Source organism: Bufo gargarizans, chromosome 3, assembly GCF_014858855.1.
Source record: "Bufo gargarizans isolate SCDJY-AF-19 chromosome 3, ASM1485885v1, whole genome shotgun sequence".
Classification (NCBI taxonomy): domain Eukaryota; kingdom Metazoa; phylum Chordata; class Amphibia; order Anura; family Bufonidae; genus Bufo; species Bufo gargarizans.
Genome location: NC_058082.1, coordinates 569779954 through 569799272, shown reverse-complemented (window position 1 = coordinate 569799272; position 19319 = coordinate 569779954). Strand labels below are relative to the sequence as shown.

General features: G+C 39.5%; 1 protein-coding gene across 1 annotated transcript in view; it reads right to left on the bottom strand.

Annotated features, from left to right (window-relative positions):
• Positions 1–19319, bottom strand: part of LOC122932882 (membrane-associated phosphatidylinositol transfer protein 3-like) — a 787926-nt gene that overhangs the window by 445891 nt on the left and 322716 nt on the right. Inside the window, exon 2 of the mRNA XM_044287536.1 lies at positions 10440–10535. Within this exon, the coding sequence (XP_044143471.1) occupies positions 10440–10535 (96 nt within the window). The remainder of the gene's footprint in view (positions 1–10439; positions 10536–19319) is intronic.

The window sequence follows — 19319 nt, the reverse complement described above, 5'->3', positions numbered from 1 at the left end:
ATTATCTCTTGTCACTGGTGTGGGAGGCCCCCCAATACCCAGGGTATCTGTGATTGTCGCAGTTTTTTTCTACTTCATATTGTATCTCCATTTTTCTCTGTCTCTCAACTGAACCCCATTTTGACCTAAAAAAAAGGGGTACAATAGGTGGTGTCTGTGGTACACTTAAGTTTGGTTGTCCACCTGTCATGAAACCCATATTTAATTGTCCAGATGTACCACTCATACTTGGTCCTGGGTTTACCACTGAAGTTCACATTGTCACCGGGGCAATTTATGAGTCTGTTGTCACATTGGCAATATTTTGGGTATGAAGCCCAGTCTCCTGAGTTGACTGTGTCATACTCCCCGAGACATTGGAGGAGTCAAAACCACCCAATAACGATGGTCCCCCACTTGAAGTGGGGTGGGTACATGCTGGCGGATTTGCCGCATTTTTAGGATTGCTGTATTTGTTATATCAAACCTTTCTCTTGGTTTATCCCTTATTTGAGGTAGTAACACTTGTAGTCTCTGTACCAGAGGTCTCAGATTCAGAATAATCAGTGTATCTGGTTCTTCTAGTTGTAAAATTGCTGGTATTCTTCTAGGTATAGATACGATCTGTATCAAAATCCAGTTTGTCACGTACGTACTCTAACGCCCCCTAGAGAAGCAAGCGAAACGCGCGTCGGGGTTAGTTTGTTCACTCCTGGCCTCTGGTCTGCATTGCTCTCTTATGCTACTTTTTGAACTTATTTCTTTGCACTGATGGTTTTGTCCTTACCAGGGTATGCGGGATAGTATTCCAACTTATCAGGTTAATTCCTGTTGAGATTTCTCTCTGCAAGGTTACAGTAGCTACTGGTATGGCTACTTATGGGACTTGTGCAATATTTTTAGTAGCTAGATGGGTACATAGGTGTGTTTTTAAAGAACTTAGTGATGTGTATTACAGTTATTACTAGCACAGCATACCCTATGTAGATGTGACAATGCGGCCTTGAATGACCAGGGTGAAATAATACTGTCATAGTACCTTCATGTATTGCTGCTATTTATTTAATGATATGTTGTTTGTTGTATGATTTCTTCTACTAATACATTTTTGTGTAATATCATATGTGCGCTTTTGAATTGGTTTTTTGTTATACATTTCCGCACATATTGCAGTCCCCTTGTATTGTTATATTAGGTGGTTTTCATATATTGCATGAGTTTTAGGGAATTCTCAGTCATAACCCTATCACATCCCTTAATGAATTCTGAGTCATCTATATGATTATTCGGTCTCAGTGGGCTCCTCAGGCCCCTATACACTAGACCCTGACCTATATAAGTATCAAGGCTAGCTAAGATCTATAATATTGTTTATAGGTTTTACTCAAATTTTTTAACCCTGTTAAGATATCTGTATTATTTAGTGGGATTGGTTGATTGGAGAATACTTGTGACGCTTCAAGTGAAAAATTATCTTGATTAAGTCCTTGTGCTAGGAAGCCTGTCATTTAGATTGCCTCTTTACAAAAAGGGGAAAATTGTCCCTATAGAGCCCTCAGGATATTGTAACAAAAATCCAAACACGGTCAACTGACCAAACACTCCTTTTAGGGGTCCTATATGTATGTTAAAAACTTCAAACTTTATTGTTTACTTTTGAAAAAAATACTCAGAGATAACAATACTATAGGGTAGTTTAAACATATCAGGCTGCAGTTTTGGGCTAAAGTCAATTGCTAAATGTCTTTTTGTGGTCGCTGTCACTCGCTCTGCACTCTGTTTGGGAGGTGATTTACCTCACCTCATGGATACTCTGTAGCCATTTCTGGCACTTCATTAGATATCAGGTGCATGATACTGTTACTCCACTAAGGGAGTGATGGTATTGCCAGTGATGGTGAATTGTTTGGTGTCCTATAGGTGCTATATATAGGAGTTTCTATTATAAATAGATGAGGTGTATTCCTATATCCCTATGTAACAGACATCCATCATTCATTCATACCATCTCACACGCAGGGAGATCAAGCTGTTAACCTCCGGACATTTACACAGTATGTACTAAGCTGGACAATAGATGCGACCCTACTGGCTGTAGGTTTTGCCCTGTACTGTAACCTGCCTAAAATATATAGATTGTCACTACCCTGCCCCACATGTTTCGCCGCAAGGCGGCTTCGTCAGGGGAGTTGGGGTAATATCGTGACACGCTGTATTTTGCCTGACTAAATAAACTATCTATCCCCTCCCAATCTATGGGTTTCACCAATAAAGGTGTGTCACTGCGATTGACACATATATCCACCCATCCTGTGAGCCTCACCAGGATTGACAGGTGGGCGGGGGGAGTGATATCATACGAATGCCACTCCTCTCCACCAATGAGGTACATTATACCGAGGGCACATCCCCTTACGTGGTGTTGCATCACTGATAATGCTTTCGTACAACCTATAATGCGCGCCCTTCTGAATCCAGCACCGAACAAGGGGTGTGACGTCATGGAAGCCCGCTTCCTTACTGCCAATACGACACACCTTGGTAAAGGCACGCCCCCATCTTCCATATCACGTGACTTTTTAGACTACAATCCTTGAGTTCGAGGGCCTTAATGAGGGCTTCTCATATACAGGTTTCATTTAGCAAGTTAGGATTCATTTAAGGAGTCAAGTAGCCATAGATTGCAACTAATGCCTGATAAGATATAAATATACTATAAATTGGAGAAGCCTTTACTACTAGGGTAAATTAGCCTGTAGCATGTACCTAATTCCCCTCATCCCTTGTCACAGATACTATACATTACAGGGATCAGGCAAAGGATAGTTTTTGTGATAGGCACTTATGGCATTGCAAGGGTTATTTATGGACCACCATAGCATTACAGTGATTACTTACTGACTACCATACTAGCAGTAAGGAAAGGGTGTGGCAGGCGCAGCACTATGAAGTGCCTTTTGCGCTGTGGCATTAGAAGAATTTTGATATCTCTGACTTTTAGTCTAACCAGACTGTCTATTACTCTGTAATTCCTCTAGCGCCATTTTATGGAAACAGTAGGTTTAAAGAGCACACCAAATGTTTCAAATAACTTCTTTATTAACTTCAACTTTTCTTCATATATAACACTGCCGCCTCCGCAGCAGATAGTTCATGTACATAACATGTGTTGAAAAGATATCACAAAATGGCGGTGTGCATAAGATGGTGGTTCAACTGTTCAATCTTGTAATTCAACATAAAATGGTGGATATATTTTTCTCTTGAGTATCTGTACTCTCACTTTAATTTATTTTAGCACTTTATGATCTCTGAGAGGTATATCTGAGGTCTAACTAACTGTTCACTTGCAGTAAGCAGTTAGCAGTGACTATTTGTTGATTGGTTGAGTATGATCTGGTATGGTTGTATGCAATTTGGATTGCAATATGGAATCTGAATGTTTGCAATTTGAAACTTGCAATTGAATTTGTATGCAATTGTATGGCTCAGTATGCTTGCAATTTGGTGGAACTGTAAGTAAACACACATATATAACTGGTTCAGTATTCAGTTCTAATAACAATACTAACAACATGAACATTATATAACTGTTTTAAATACCTATATTGGCCTCTTGTTCCCATAAAACTCAGCTCTCAGTGGAGTGAATGTTTCTTCAGCTCCTGTCTATGGTAAAAATGATTCCAGCAGCAGGAGCTGGGGGAATTCCCAGACAGGCTGTGTGTAAGGCTGGCTGTGATTGGTGAAAACTCTTGCTGTGTGAGAAGCTGGCTGTGATTGGTCTAGACTTCTGCTCAGCAACAATAGATTAACACTATGCACTCTGTTGTTTCTGCTGTGTTACTGCTTACCTTACATTACAAAATTAATCTTAAAGGAATATTATCTTTTTCTGCTTCTGTGAACACAAAATATAACAGTTATATGACATCCAAAACATGATGTCACAGTAAATAAGTCTGCTTTTTAACACATAAACATAGGAACTGTATTAAGGCTATTGGCAGGTTTAGCTGTATACACATATAAGCTATACTAGCAACCTAGGACAGGTCTTATCTGGCCAGCTACAAAACGTTACTGCATCAATGATGACGTGAGTCCAACCTCCCGCCCCTATCAAGAAATACATGTCACGTGATATGGAAGATGGGGCGTGCCTTTACCAAGATGCGTTGTATTGGCAGTAAGGAAGCGGCGCTTCCATGACGGCCCACCCCTCGTTCGATGCTGGATTCAGAAGGGAGCGCATGATAGGTGGTAAGAAAGCATAAGGGGGTGTGCCTTCTGAGTGATGTACCTCATTGGTAGAGAGGAGTGGCATTCGTATGATGTCACTCCCCCCGCCCACCTGTCAATCCTGGTGAGGCTCACAGGATGGGTGGATATATGTGTCAATCGCAGTGACACACCTTTATTGGTGAAACCCATAGATTGGGAGGGGATAGATAGTTTATTTAGTCAGGCGAAATACAGCGTGTCACGCTATTACCCCAACTCCCCTGACGAAGCCGCCTTGCGGCGAAACATGTCGGGCAGGGTAGTGACAATCTATAGATTTTAGGCAGGTTACAGTACAGGGCAAAACCAACAGACAGTAGGGTTGCATCTATTGTCCAGCTTAGTACATACTGTGCAAACGTCCGGAGGTTAACAGCTTGATCTCCTGCGTGTGAGATGCGATGAATGAAACTTCTAATATATATCCCAGCCCCCCCCCCCCGGAGCAAGCACCCCCCCCTCGGAGCAATACCATCACTCCCCTAGTGGAGTAACAGAGTGCAGAGCGAGTGACAGCGACCACAAAAAGACATTTAGCAATTGACTTTAGCCCGAAACTGCAGCCTGATATTTTTAAACTACCCTATAGTATTGTTTTCTCTGAGTATTTTTTTCAAAAGTAAACAATAAAGTTTGAAGTTTTAACATACATATAGGACCCCTAAAAGGAGTGTTTGGTCAGTTGACCGTGTTTGGATTTTTGATACACTAAAGTGGACACATATTGGTTGAGATGACAATGAAGAGTATGAACTAAAACTTGTGCCTTGTTTCATTGTAATTTCATAGCAAATAGTTAATGAGGGATTTATCTCTATGTACAATGTACAATGCACTAAATATGATAAGATGCGCACACATCTTTGGCTGTCCTTGCACCAGAAGTTCAAATCTACATCTTCAATGAGCAGATGTAGACTTATGCAGTTTTTTTGTGCCAATTTGTGCCAATTTCTCTTCAAATACTAATAAAGAATTAGAATATGATTTTTTTTCCTGCATCAAACCAATAGACAAAGAAAAAGTTTACATGCAGTTGCCAGGATGCAAAGCAAAAAACCCAAAGCAACTTTGGCTGATATCAGGCTTCTCTGATACAAAGTAATATGACCATTTTAGCATGTACACCATTCCTACCATAGAGATGGATTTCTGCTGTTTTGATGGTGTCCAATCTGCAGTAGCAATGGGAATGTTCTTATTTTGTTGAAATGGATTAGACAAATACAATATTGTATATGAAAATTTTGGAAGAAAACTTTTATTCATCAGCCACAAAAGTACATAAGGGCCATGGTTGGACTTTCTGGAGTAGTAAATACAAATTAAACCTCCAGTGACTGAGCAAGTTAATAGTGAGTGTTTTGGAGACATCATCACAATCTCCTTACTTTAACATTATTTATCCACTTTGGGGAGATGACAAAAAGTTTCATGCTAGGCAACAGATTTGGAAGGGCAAGAATGGGCAGCTTTACCATATGGAAAAATGAAGGGCCTCATTCACAACTCACAAGACTGCAGGCCATCTTTGATGCAAAATGAGACAACATACAAACCGGATTCCAAAAAAGTTGGGATAGTAAACAAATTGTGAATAAAAACTGAATGCAATGATGTAGAGATGGCAAATGTCAATATTTTATTTGTAATAGAACGTAGATGACAGATCAAACGTTTAATCCAAGTAAATGTATCATTTTAAAGGAAAAATACTTTGATTAAAATTTTCACGGTGTCAACAAATCCAAAAAAAGTTGGGACAAGTAGCAATAAGAGGCTGGAAAAAGTAAATTTGAGCATAACGAAGAGCTGGAAGACCAATTAACACTAATTAGGTCAATTGGCAACATGATTGGGAATAAAAAGAGCTTCTCAGAGTGGCAGTGTCTCTCAGAAGCCAAGATGGGTAGAGGATCACCAATTCCCACAATGTTGCGCAGAAAGATAGTGGGACATCTGAGAAACTCTGACAGACGTTCCACAGAACCTCCTACTTGAGGTTCCTTTTGTTTTGCTTTCGTTTTCTCATCTCGTTAGCCTCTCTCAGCTGTCATGTAGTTGCACTGATTGCATCCCTTTAAATACCTTCCCATACTGCATCACTTTGCGGTTTATACAACTTCCTGGAGTGTGCTGATGCTAGAAGCTGTTACTACTGCATCCACAAGATAAGTCTGTTTTCTTTATTTCTGTTTGCCTGTTGGCTTGATCCTAGGTGACCCTGACTCCCTCCGTATTAAGTGTAGAGAGCCGGTGGTCGTGTTATAGGGTGTTCAGGTGTTATACAGTCGAGGAACGAGGATATGCAATTTTCTACCATTGAGATTTTTGCATAGGCTGAGCAGTAAGGGAGAGAGCTAGGGCTCTTACAGGGCTTACCCTCCTGTTCCTTATTTTTGGATCAAGTCAGTCGGATCTTCATTTGTGTCTTCTAGTTTTCTGTAACACCATCCGTGACAGATAGTGGAGCAATATCAGAAAGGTGTTACCCAGCGAAAAATTGCAAAGACTTTGCATCTATCCTTATTAACTGTGCATATCATCATCCGAAGATTCAGAGAATCTGGAACAATCTCTGTGCGTAAGGGTCAAGGCCGTAAAACCATACTGGATGCCCGTGATCTCCGGGCCCTTAAACGACACTGCACCACAAACAGGAATGCTACTGTAAATGAAATCACAGAATGGGCTCAGGAATACTTCCAGAAACCATTGTCAGTGAACACAATCCACCGTGCCATCCGCCGTTGCCAGCTGAAACTCTACAGTGCAAAGAAGAAGCCATTTCTAAGCAAGATCCACAAGCTCAGGCGTTTTCACTGGGGCAGGGATCATTTAAAATGGAGTGTGGCAAAATGGAAGACTGTTCTGTGGTCAGACGAGTTACGATTCGAAGTTCTTTTTGGAAATCTGGGACGCCATGTCATCCGGACCAAAGAGGATAAGGACAACCCAAGTTGTTATCAACGCTCAGTTCAGAAGCCTGCATCTCTGATGGTATGGGGTTGCATGAGTGCGTGTGGCATGGGAAGCTTGCATGTCTGGAAAGGCACCATCAATGCAGAAAAATATATTCAGGTTCTAGAACAACATATGCTCCCATCCAGACGTCATCTCTTTCAGGGAAGACCCTGCATTTTTCAACAAGATAATGCCAGACCACATTCTGCATCAATCACAACATCATGGCTGCGTAGGAGAAGGATCCGGGTACTGAAATGGCCAGTCTGCAGTCCAGATCTTTCACCTATAGAGAACATTTGGCGCATCATAAAGAGGAAGGTGCAACAAAGACGGCCCAAGACGATTGAACAGTTAGAGGCCTGTATTAGACAAGAATGGGAGAGCATTCCAATTTCTAAACTTGAGAAACTGTTCTCCTCGGTCACCAGACGTCTGTTGAGTGTTGTAAGAAGAAGGGGAGATGCCACACAGTGGTGAAAATGGCCTTGTCCCTACTTTTTGGGGATTTGTTGACACCATGAAATTCTGATTCAACATATCTTTCCCTTAAAATGGTACATTTTCTCAGTTTAAACTTTTGTTCCGTGATTTATGTTCTATTCTGAATAAAATATTAGAAGTTGGCACCTCCACATTATAGCATTCAGTTTTTATTCACGATTTGTATAATGTCCCAACTTTTTGGGAATCCGGTTTGTATGATACTAAGAGTATTAGGATCATTTTATTATTTATTATAGAACTTAGACATTTTATTATATGTCTATTCTAAGATCTTCTTTGATGTGACCAGTGAAAAGATTTTAATGCTGAAGGCAGGAAGCAGGATTATGAAATGAGAGGTTCTGAAGAACTTTAAAACTTGTGGATTACAGATAATGCAGCTGACCCACCGTCTATAGACATAAGTTAAACTTTTAGGTCCAATTCACTTCATCATGATACCACTAAGACTTTGTAAGGCTTTTTCCTTGTTAAACAAGCTTTGTGAATTATTACAATAAATGTCTACAAGCTGCGTAGGCCTAAAGATAGCAAAAGATCACACACTTGGCCTCATGGAACTCTAGACTACAAGAAAGTCTTCATCAAACTCAAACCAGTGGATAATCTCCATGAATGTATTTACCCAGAGTCATTACACACAATAAGTTATATATATGTGATACACAAAAGTTGGTACGGACAATGGTTGTGGAACCACCGTGCCAGCTATCTGGTTTGACTTAAGGCTATTCCTGAGGGCATTGTCCTGATGTTCCCCTGGTTTCCACCCTTTAACCCCTGTACAGGGATTTGGTCTTTGCTGCAGGGGAGCCACCTGGCCGCTACCTTTTGGAATAGTCCCAATGTAGTTGGTAGATGATCCACAGTGAAAGACAATGACATGCAATGCGAAAATTAACTGCAATATAGAGTACAAAATTGCATAATAATAACAAGTGCTACACTATAAGTGCGAGATACTTGGCAAATCGTTTTGTACAAAATTATTTGAGCCCGTCTGCCGAGCTTCAAGGCGATCTCTGTTAGACGGGTTCCTACGCAAAATTCTACCTGTTAGGTGCCATGACGGCTACCATACACTTCAGGGAGTGTAGGTTACACAGCAGGCCCGCTCCACAACACCACCGGTGCCAAACGGCTACCAAGGACTGCAGTGATAGTCCAAAAACTATCTCACTCCTGGTGCCATGGCTTCAGTGAGTGAGGGGGAGCAGGCCTGACTATGTACTAACACTAATTAAAAATCAGCCCATAGGGCAGACAGGGTGGTCAGGAGTGCATGACTGAGGAGGCAGCCACACCTCCAGTACAAACTGCAAAGAAAAACCAAAAAAGGGGGTTGTCAGCACATACCAAACCGCAGGAGCACATTGCTGTGGCAGGGAACAACATTGAAAGACAAAGACATGCAATGCGACAATTAACTGCAATATAGAGTACAAAATTGCATAATAATAACAAGTGCTACACTATAAGTGCGAGATACTTGGCAAATCGTTTTGTACAAAATGATTTGAGCCCGTCTGCCGTGCGTCAAGGCGATCTCTGTTAGATGGGTTCCTACGCTAAATTCTACCTGTTAGGTGCCATGACGGCTACCATACACTTCAGGGAGTGTAGGTTACACAGCAGGCCCACTCCACAACACCACCGTCTAACAGAGATCGCCTTGACGCTCGGCAGACGGGCTCAAATAATTTTGTACAAAACGATTTGCCAAGTATCTCGCACTTATAGTGTAGCACTTGTTATTATTATGCAATTTTGTACGCTATATTGCAGTTGATTGTCGCATTGCATGTCTTTGTCTTTCAATGTTGTTCCCTGCCACAGCAATGTGCTCCTGCGGTTTGGTATGTGCTGACTGACCCCCTTTTTTGGTTTTTCTTAGATGATCCACAGTGGTCAGAGATACTTGTAGCCAGAGGTCAGGGCAGGCAGCAGAGAATCTGAGTTGGTTAACAGGCAGAAGTTTGGTACACGGGCAAACAATCAGAACGGCTCCATACCCACAGGCTGTGTAAGAATAAGAAGTGCACACACTGGAGTACCCTACAGGTGAGGAGAGGAGGCTGAACCAAGAAATGCAGGCTGCGGCCTGAAGGAGAAGAACGTCCCCTTGTGGATGGGTCCCCTGTGGGTGAGGAAGAGAAGGGGCAGCAGGTCCGGGCCACTAAGCAGGACAAGGAGTGTGAGCAATACGGTACCTGTGCCCACCTAAGTGAGTGAGGCAGCAGCAAACACAGGCTGCCGAAAGCTATCAAATGTAAGTAATTTTTATACAATATTTTAATTATGCATTATTTATGGCGTTCTTGCAGTATGGAATATGAGTAACAAATAATAATTTGTTTACTAAGTGAATCCAATCCTTTGTAGGCATCAATGTTTCACTAATATTTATAGATTTACTAACTCTTGTGTACACTTCCAACCATTTCATTGTTCAGATGCATCTAAGCAACTTTGCAAATACTGTAGTCCTAACATAATCCAAAAATTACAAATTTGGGTATACAGCTCTTATACAGACATGTGCTTCTCTATTGTCTCAGACTACAGCTCGTTTCCATAAATAAATAAGAAATATTGTGGGAAAAATGGCCCTAGTCTTTATAGTAAACATGATGAATATTTTCAAAAACAATAGCTGACAATATCTCAAGTTCATTTTAATGTAATTCTTAGGAATCAGAACATACCTCTGGCATCAAAAAATTCATCGTCGGAGCTGTCCACTGAGTCATTCACAATTTTCTGCAAGTGCCACTGGGCACCACTAAAGCGTCGCGTTCCACCTAGAAAAATAAAGTAAGAAATAATTACTGTGTATTCCGTCCTGGGACAAGTACTGTCTACAACAGAGTATGCTCTATATGCAGGACTGAGCTTGATCCGCAATTAAATCTAGCCTTCAACATTGTTACTTTGATTTTGACTTGAATGACTGTAGCCAAATAGTAAATCATGATCTGCTAGCAGGCCTCAAAGCATGGAGAAGAACATCTTAAGGTTAGGACTGTGCTTTAATCACATCTGAATACTGATGGCAATCACACAACTTTGCTATTTGCTAATACAAGACTTTATAAAGCTGCTATTACCCTACCTTACATCATTTTTTCTTTAAAAAAAAAAAAAATGGAATATATTTACAAACCTGTTTTTATGTTATAGTATAATGTATGTTTTGCCATCTATGAAGACGTCAAGCTGGGGGTGAAGGAAACAATATGCCAGTTGTCAGTATCAACACAAATACTGTCCTGAAGCATGTATAGGATCCATATGTTTCATTCTCCATTACAAGTTCCCTTAGTGCAGCAGTTTTTACTTTCTCATTAAGAGGGCCTAAGTGCATATTGATAGCAGAAAAACTTGCTTTTTTTATTTTAGCACAAGGCGGCAACATAATAAAATGTGAAAAAAGTGAAAGGGTCTGAAGACTTTCTGAGAATGTTGGAAACTATCACAGTGCATGAAATATGGAGTATGGATAGACCCTTGAGCCAATTCCTTACCCACTAATTATCTAAAAATCCAGTTCCTCTAGGGTGGGGTTTATACATAGAACTATCCACGGACCATAAAATGCATGTTTATCTTCCTACCTTACCCCTTCTACAGTTTTTTTTCTATTTATAGTTTTCACTTTAATTCTAGCATGCCAACCTAATGTTGGAAATTGGGCTGCAGTGCATTGTACTGTGAGAAGCTGGCTAGAAATCAAATTGTGACTCCAGAATTGTGAGTAACCAATGGCACATACATGTTTGCAATCTATATGAATCTTTTGGAATTGCCCTTTAAAAAGAAATGAATTAATTTTGTCTAAAGAATTCTAACAAAAGTGTCATATTGACAAGCGACATTCATAAGATCCAAAGCTCTTAAGAATTTTCATTGACCTAACAACTTGGTATTTAAAGCAGGCGGGCATTATCTTTCTTACTCATTTCATTCTTCAATTAGCATTCCTGTCTTTTGTATGGTTCACATTTTATGTGTAATAACTTATGAGTAAGACTGCACAGTTCTTTTTTTTTATTTTTATTTATTTATTTAATCCAGTAAAGTACAAAAAGAACAGAAGTAATACATTTAACAATTACATAATAAAAACATCAGGCATCAACCAAGAGGGAATAAGAGTGCTTAATACAATTGCACCGATAAGAGTAGCCTGGTATTCGTTCCCCTGCCACTAAAACACGCCCTACATGGAGATACCGGACCTATCCAATACATTACAGTATATAGCACATTACTTATATTACCTTTAAACCTTTAATCCTTATTTCCCCCCTCCCCCCCATCTCACCCTTCCCAAACCCATATCCCCCCACCCTATATCCGCCGGGAAGGGGGGGGAGGGGGAGGACAAAAAACAAACAAATAAAAAAAACTATATATATATATATAATAAAAAATATATATAAATATATCTATATCTATCTATTTATATATTTTGACCACTGAGCCCAAATTTTCTCATGTCTATAACCTATGTTACTCTTAATGTATCCTACTCTTTCTATTATACAATTAGAGTTCATCAAGTTTTCCCATTCTTTTATTGTTGGTACCTCGGGACGCATCCATCTTCTTGCTATCAATAAAAGAGCTATAAAACATGATTTGTATAACATTATTTCATTCTCCTTTGATAGCTCATGGGAAGTTTCACCCAAAATACATACAGAAGGCGTCCATTGGATTTTAAAATTAAAAATATCCCCGATTAATTCAATCAGACTGCACCAAAATAGTTGAATCTTTGGGCACCTCCACCACATATGGATAGTGTCCGCTTTATCATTCATACATCTAGGACATAGTCCGGGCGTTTTAGCTGAAACTTTCTTGAGCCATTTTGGTGTTATATATAAACGGTGTAATATCATAAACTGAGTTACCCTATGAGAGGGGTTCCTCAGATAAGGTTTAAAACACCAAATCTGTTATTATCCCTATATCATTCTCCCATTTTGATTACAAATAAATCCCTCACTTCTAGTTTCTCGTATCTTTTTATACAAGCTTGACACCAATTTGTGCTTTCCTTTCCAACCTACTATATAATTAATCACCTCATGTGGTTTTGTCACTATATCTTCCTTTTTTATAACCATTTTGACAATATCCACCAGATGAATATATCTAAAATAACTTTGTCTATCTTCCCTTACATTCATTAATAATGTGTCCCTATCCTTCAGTGTTTCATTTTGAAAATATTGTGAAATATGCCATAAATCCTTATCAGTCCAATATTTGGCCTCTTTCAAGAAGGTAGCATTACCTAACCTCCTATTATACCATAATGGTGTGACTTTAATCTGCCCCTCTAAATTCAGTGACTTTTTGACTCCATACCCTCACCAATAATTTTACCAATGGGATTTTATATAGGTGCATACTTTCCAGTTGTCCTGATTCAAGTAATGTGAATATATCCGGTAGGGCACCCTCACTCTTATATACCAAATGGCTCAGAAAGTCCACCTGTGTCCAGTTCATCATTGTTGCAATATTAGCTACCATATAGTACAATCTGATATCTGGGACCTCTAATCCTCCTTGTTCGTAAGATCTTGTAAGCCAATATATCTTTTTCCTTACCCTTTTGTTTGACCAAATTAATACATTGAATAATTTCTCTATGTCATGAAAAACCGATTCCCCTAAGTAAATGGGACTGTTTCTAATGACGTAGAGCAGCTGAGGTAGCAGTATCATTTTAATTAGTCCAATTCTATCTGCTTTGTTTATTGGTAGTTTATTCCAGACTTTAATCCTCTCCTTCATCTTATCAAGTAATGGTTTAATGTTCAATGCTACAAATTTATTAGGGTCCTTAGATATTTCCAGGCCTAAGTATTTGAAACTGTCCTGGGGACTAAGAATCTTTAATTTTGCCTCTGAGATCACATTCTTGTCATTCAGAGGAAGGAGAGTCGATTTATCCCAGTTAATTAGTATACCTGATTGTCTACCAAACTCCTCCACCAGCGACATGACACGTTGCAGATCCTTATTTGTATCATCCAGGAAGAAGAGCCGATCATCTGCATATAGAGAGATTTTGTCCTCACTCCCCCTTAGTCCAAAGCCCCGCAAATCCACATCCTGCCTAACCTTTATAGCCAGGATTTCTATTGTCAGGGCAAAAACCAAGGGGGAGAGAGGACAACCCTGTCTCACCCCTCGTTCTATACAGAAGCTATCAGATAATATACCATTAACTGATATTCTGGCTTTGGAATCTTTATATATAATCTTCATCCAGTCTATAAAGCCTGGGCCAATACCAAATTTTGTCATAGCTTCCCATACAAAGTCCAAGTTCACAGAGTCAAATGCTTTATGCGCATCTAATGATAGAATAGAGCATAATTCTTTATTATTCTCTGTAAACTGGATATTTGCAAAGACCCTCAGCAAGCTCATTGTTGTGGACCTATCCGGAATAAATCCGTTTTGGTCCTCATGGATCAGATGTACTATGACCTTCCTTTTCGCCAAAATCCTAGCCAGAATTTTACAATCATTATTCATAAGTGAAATTGGATGGTACGATATGGGATCCAATCGGTCTTTATCTTTTTTTGGGATTAGAATAATCGTCGCGTCTCCCATAGACTCTGGGAGACATCCTGTAGCTTTTGAGTATTCAAATACTTCCATAAGTCTATTTGCCCAGAATTCTTTATCTCTTTGATATAATTCATTTGGAATACCGTCCGGGCCTGGTGTTTTACCAGATGGTGCTTCATTTATTGCTACTAATATCTCCTTTACGGATATAGGCCGGTCTAATGCTATCTGTTGATCATCATTGAGTTTTGGGGTTCCTATTTCTCGCACATATTTTATCATCTCTTCTCCATGTATCTGGGTTTTTACTGAGTACAGTTCTTTATAAAAGGTCTTGAATATATCCCGTATTTTTTCCTGATCATTACATAGTAGGCCATCTTTTCCTCTAATTGCGGCTACACAGTTCTAATGAATGCCATTCTGCGCTCTGAAGTCACACTGACTTACAGTGACATGACACACAAGATGTCATTCACTAAACAAAAAGCAGGCAATTTACTTGTGTCAACTATACTAATTTCAATTACAAGTATGGTGCTTATACAATATATGATACATTTTCCCTCCATATATCATTAGAATGGTGCATGCAAAACTTCCAGAAAATAGTTCCAGCACAAGACACACAATGTAGTTAATCTGTAGCAACATTATGTTTCACGGCTCCCAGCTTTCTCTGCCCCAAAGGCATACTGAAAAGCTAATTTAATTTCTCCTGCAGTGAAGTAATGCATGTTCTATAGGCAGCAGATTAACTTTTGGACACCTGAACAATTATGTGCTTTTTGTATCACTTTATGTTTAAAAAAAAGTCAGCACTAGATGGACAATTTTTATCGTAATAGAAAGTTAGGCTCCATGTACACAAAAATGTCTTGTTGCCGTGTAATTTATCATTGGAAGGTATGAAAATATTGAGGTAAGGGTAGTCAATGGAGCAAAGCAAATATCTGTAATATATGTTTCCATACAGACCCCATAACTCAATACTCAGCCTGCTCAACTCTATGACGAAAGGTTATAATCTGCCCATAAAAGTTGTTGGAGCCCGAAAAAAAGGATCTACCATTTTACATTCATACAGAATTAGTATTATAGAAAAGTTATTTCCATATAAATTGTGTGGGAAAAAATAAGAAAAAAATGTGAATTCAAAACACTAAAATAACACAGCATAAGGAATAAGGTGGCACATACTGAGCTACGGTAGATGAAGAACACTAGGAGAGATCTATCAGTTGTGTTGTACTGTCTATCATCAAAAGCTGCAACTGGCATGAAATTTATCAAAAAAGAGTAGCTTTCTAGAAATCTGAGACAGTTTCCTCTTCCTGAAACCGATTATCAAAGTCGACCTTTAGAGTGGAATTTGGCATAAATTAAGTTAAAGAAAAGTTTGGCTCTGTGCCTCGACATATGGGCTTTTAATAACATTGGATGTTGGCAATATAGAAAATAAAATCTGTGCCATTTACTATACACGAGCACATTCCAAGAAACCAGCATTGTGTTTACTCACAAGATCCTATTAATCACTACTTCCGCTGGGGCTAGAGCGCCTGCTGGAGATGTTTCAATGATCGATCATCACCAATAGTTCATAGCTATTGACTGCAGGATAGAGACATATCATCCATCACTAATTTCCTGTATTGCTATTATTAGTGAATAGCGTAAATTACACATCTTCTACCTTTTATACCAGAAGGTTAGCGTCTTAGATTTATATACCGTATTTGTGTCTTGGGGACCAGAGGCTGAAAAACACTGATCCAACCACAATTCTGTGCCATGAAATACAGAGGATTGACTTCAGCTGCCAGCAATACACAACCCATCTGTGATATAGGGATAAAAGCTTAATGAATCCTGGCAGCAGAAAACAATATTCTGGCACTTACTGAACTATATTTTTTTTAATTTCAGGAATAATTCTGTCTTCTGAAGTCTTAGTGATATGCGTTGTGAATTTTAAAAACTGTATACAATTTGGGAAGATTTCAAATGTAAGTTAGACTGACCGAATCAGATTGAATTGAATGCAAAAATAATACAGCAGTGGGTGAGGAACGACTGTGTGAACCACAGGTTACTTCTAAGGGTGTTCTCCTGGCAGTCGCTAAGTTTTCACCCGTTAACCTCTTCCCAATATCCACCGTACATGTATGGCAGATGTCATGTCTTTAAAGATGGAGCCTATGCCAGAGTATAGCAAGTGCCATAGCCAACGGGTTTCTGCCCTTATAAACAGCAAACACCTGGAGCTAATGTCTGTGATCAGCGCTAGCGCTGATCACTGACATTTAGCCCCTATGATGCCATGGTCAGTTGTGACCATGGGACCTGAGAGGCTGTTCCGATGGGACACTGAGCATCCAGGGTCCATAAGACTTCCCTGCTCTGAGATCAGGGAAGCCGTTCATTCACTATGAATGAAAGGTTCCTCTGAATGATCCAAGGCTACCACTGCAGTAGTTCTTATGAAGCCCTGCGTGTGGTAGTCTCCATAGGAATGTATTGAATGTCCCACAGGCTGCAATGGTAATTCACTGCAGTCTATCAGACAAATGATATAATGATCGCATGTACATGTCGACCAAGGGGACTTAATATAAGTTTATAAAAAGAAAAAAGTTTTACAAACTATATAAATAATAATAAAAATAAGAATTTCAAACAGCATACACACCCCAAAAATGGTATCACTGAAAACTGCCAATAACCCCTGCAACAGCTCCATAGATGTTAGGGGGGTCAGAATATGCCAATGCAAAGAAAAAATATTTTTTTTTCCAAACTTTATTGTTTTTCATTATTAAACAAGAAAAACTATATATATGTGGTTTCACTGTAGACACACTAACCCAGAGAGTGAAGGGAACAGGTCAAGTTTACTGCATAGGAAACACCATAAAAACAAAAACTGTGGTGGAATAACATTTTATTCCCAATTCCACCCCATCTGGTATTTCACACTACATCATATGCAATATGAAATGGTGCCATTAGAAAGTACAACTTTCCCACATTAAACAAGCCCTCAAACATCTATGTAAACAGAAAATATGCACAATATGTGTAGTGCGGTAAATGGACTGAGATCAGAGCAGGCAGCAAAGGGTCAATATGGAGGTCAGATCAGGCAGCAGAGGATCACAATCCAGGAAACGGGAAGAAAGTGAGTGCACAGGCAGAAAACTAATTTAGCACACTGTAGCAGGATACTAGCAGGCTAGGAACCTAATTGCTCAGGCACCCTCCCAAAGGTAAAGGTACCTTAAGTACCCCCTGGTAGTTAGTGGAGCAGATTAGATGTGTGCATGTAGCCCTTTAAGAGAAGGAGGGACATTGAAGCATGCAGGCTGCAACCTTTATGGAGGGACAGAGCAACCCTAGGGCCCGGGCCACCAGGTAGGGAAGAATAGGAGGCGGGTCCGTGCTGCAGGGATACAGAAACCCAGGACCAGTGTAACAAGGTCCTTCTGCAGATTTCTGCCCATGTAACGAGAAACTCTATGCAGATAAATGGCAAAGATCAAATATTCTTTTTTGTTATCCTCTAGTTTTCTTCATACTAAATCTCTAACTTTTCTCGTCAGGCCATGTTTAGATGCAGAATTCTATGCTGATTGATCTCTTAAACCATTTCTGTAAAGGTCTGAGCTCTGTTCTTCTGACAGAAAATAGCTGTCCTCTAGAGGAAAATCAATGTCTGATCCATTTTAGAGACTTGAAGCATGACTAGGGGTATCAGAAACATCACAACTTTTCTGATAATTAAATTCCCAGCATAGATATAGAATGGTCCGTGAACTTGGAGAAAAGAACACTGGAGAAAATGGTTGGCATGGCAGAACATTACAATAGCTTCATATGCAGATAGAGTCAAGTACTCCAATATATTCGCGATTGCGCTAATCGGCAGTGATTAGAATATTTTATAGCACTACGTGCAACTTCACATTTTAGCAGGTCTGACTACAGATTGCTGATTAGTGCACTAAGTATCGTTGTGAACTTGACATTGCTTCCTTCTCATTGACCCACAAGCAAGAAGCAGAGAGGAATCATGTGTTCAGATGGAAAAAAATGCCGAATATTCGATATAATGAATATATATCACTATGTTCTACATATTCGGGAATTCTCGAAGTGGTGATATTCGCAATTAAAAATTGCTATTCGAATATTCGCGCTCAACACTAGCCCTCTACATTAGAGTGTGGTACTACATCTTTTCTACTGCCAATTACCTGTTCCTTGCTGAGTTGCTCCTTTGGGCACCAGGTGAGGCCCCCCTGTTTAGTGATCACTGGAGGTCCTAGCAGTGGGGATGCCAGTGATCAGACATTTATTGCCTATCCCTTCTGTGTTGGCCAATCTAATTTTACACAATCACATTAACTTTTTTTTAAAACAATAACTCCCTTCAATATAAGGATAATGCAATTAACAGTGACCATAGCTACAACACACATGGTATGAGACATGAGAGGTAATGGGAAAGTTCAATAAAGAAAGAAGCTCTATGTTATCAACATGCCTGGAGACACAGGCTGATGATGGCTTTCAATATCCTACATTTCTTTGTGCATTCAGTACTTCATTCCATCTTGGTTTTTGGCTAGTGTTGCTAGAGCCAGTTCTTCCCCTGTTATTGACAGCAGCATAGGGATGCTCACATAGATGATATTAATTCATTGTTTGGAGCACAATGCAAATTCTTGTTACAAGGTATAAGAAAATAGATTTTTGGGTTCTGTTAGAGTTTAGCAACAATGCTACAGGGTCAGCATTTCTATATCCATCATTATGGAAACAATTTTGGGCAAATATATTCCCTTGGAAATCTTGCTATGATAATTATTTGTTGATATCTGGAATGTCATCGTTTTCTGTCAATTGCTTTCGGTTCGGCCACGATGATAATCAGGTCTGGGATATGACAGTAAGCAACCAGTGTTTGTCATTCTTCTAAACTG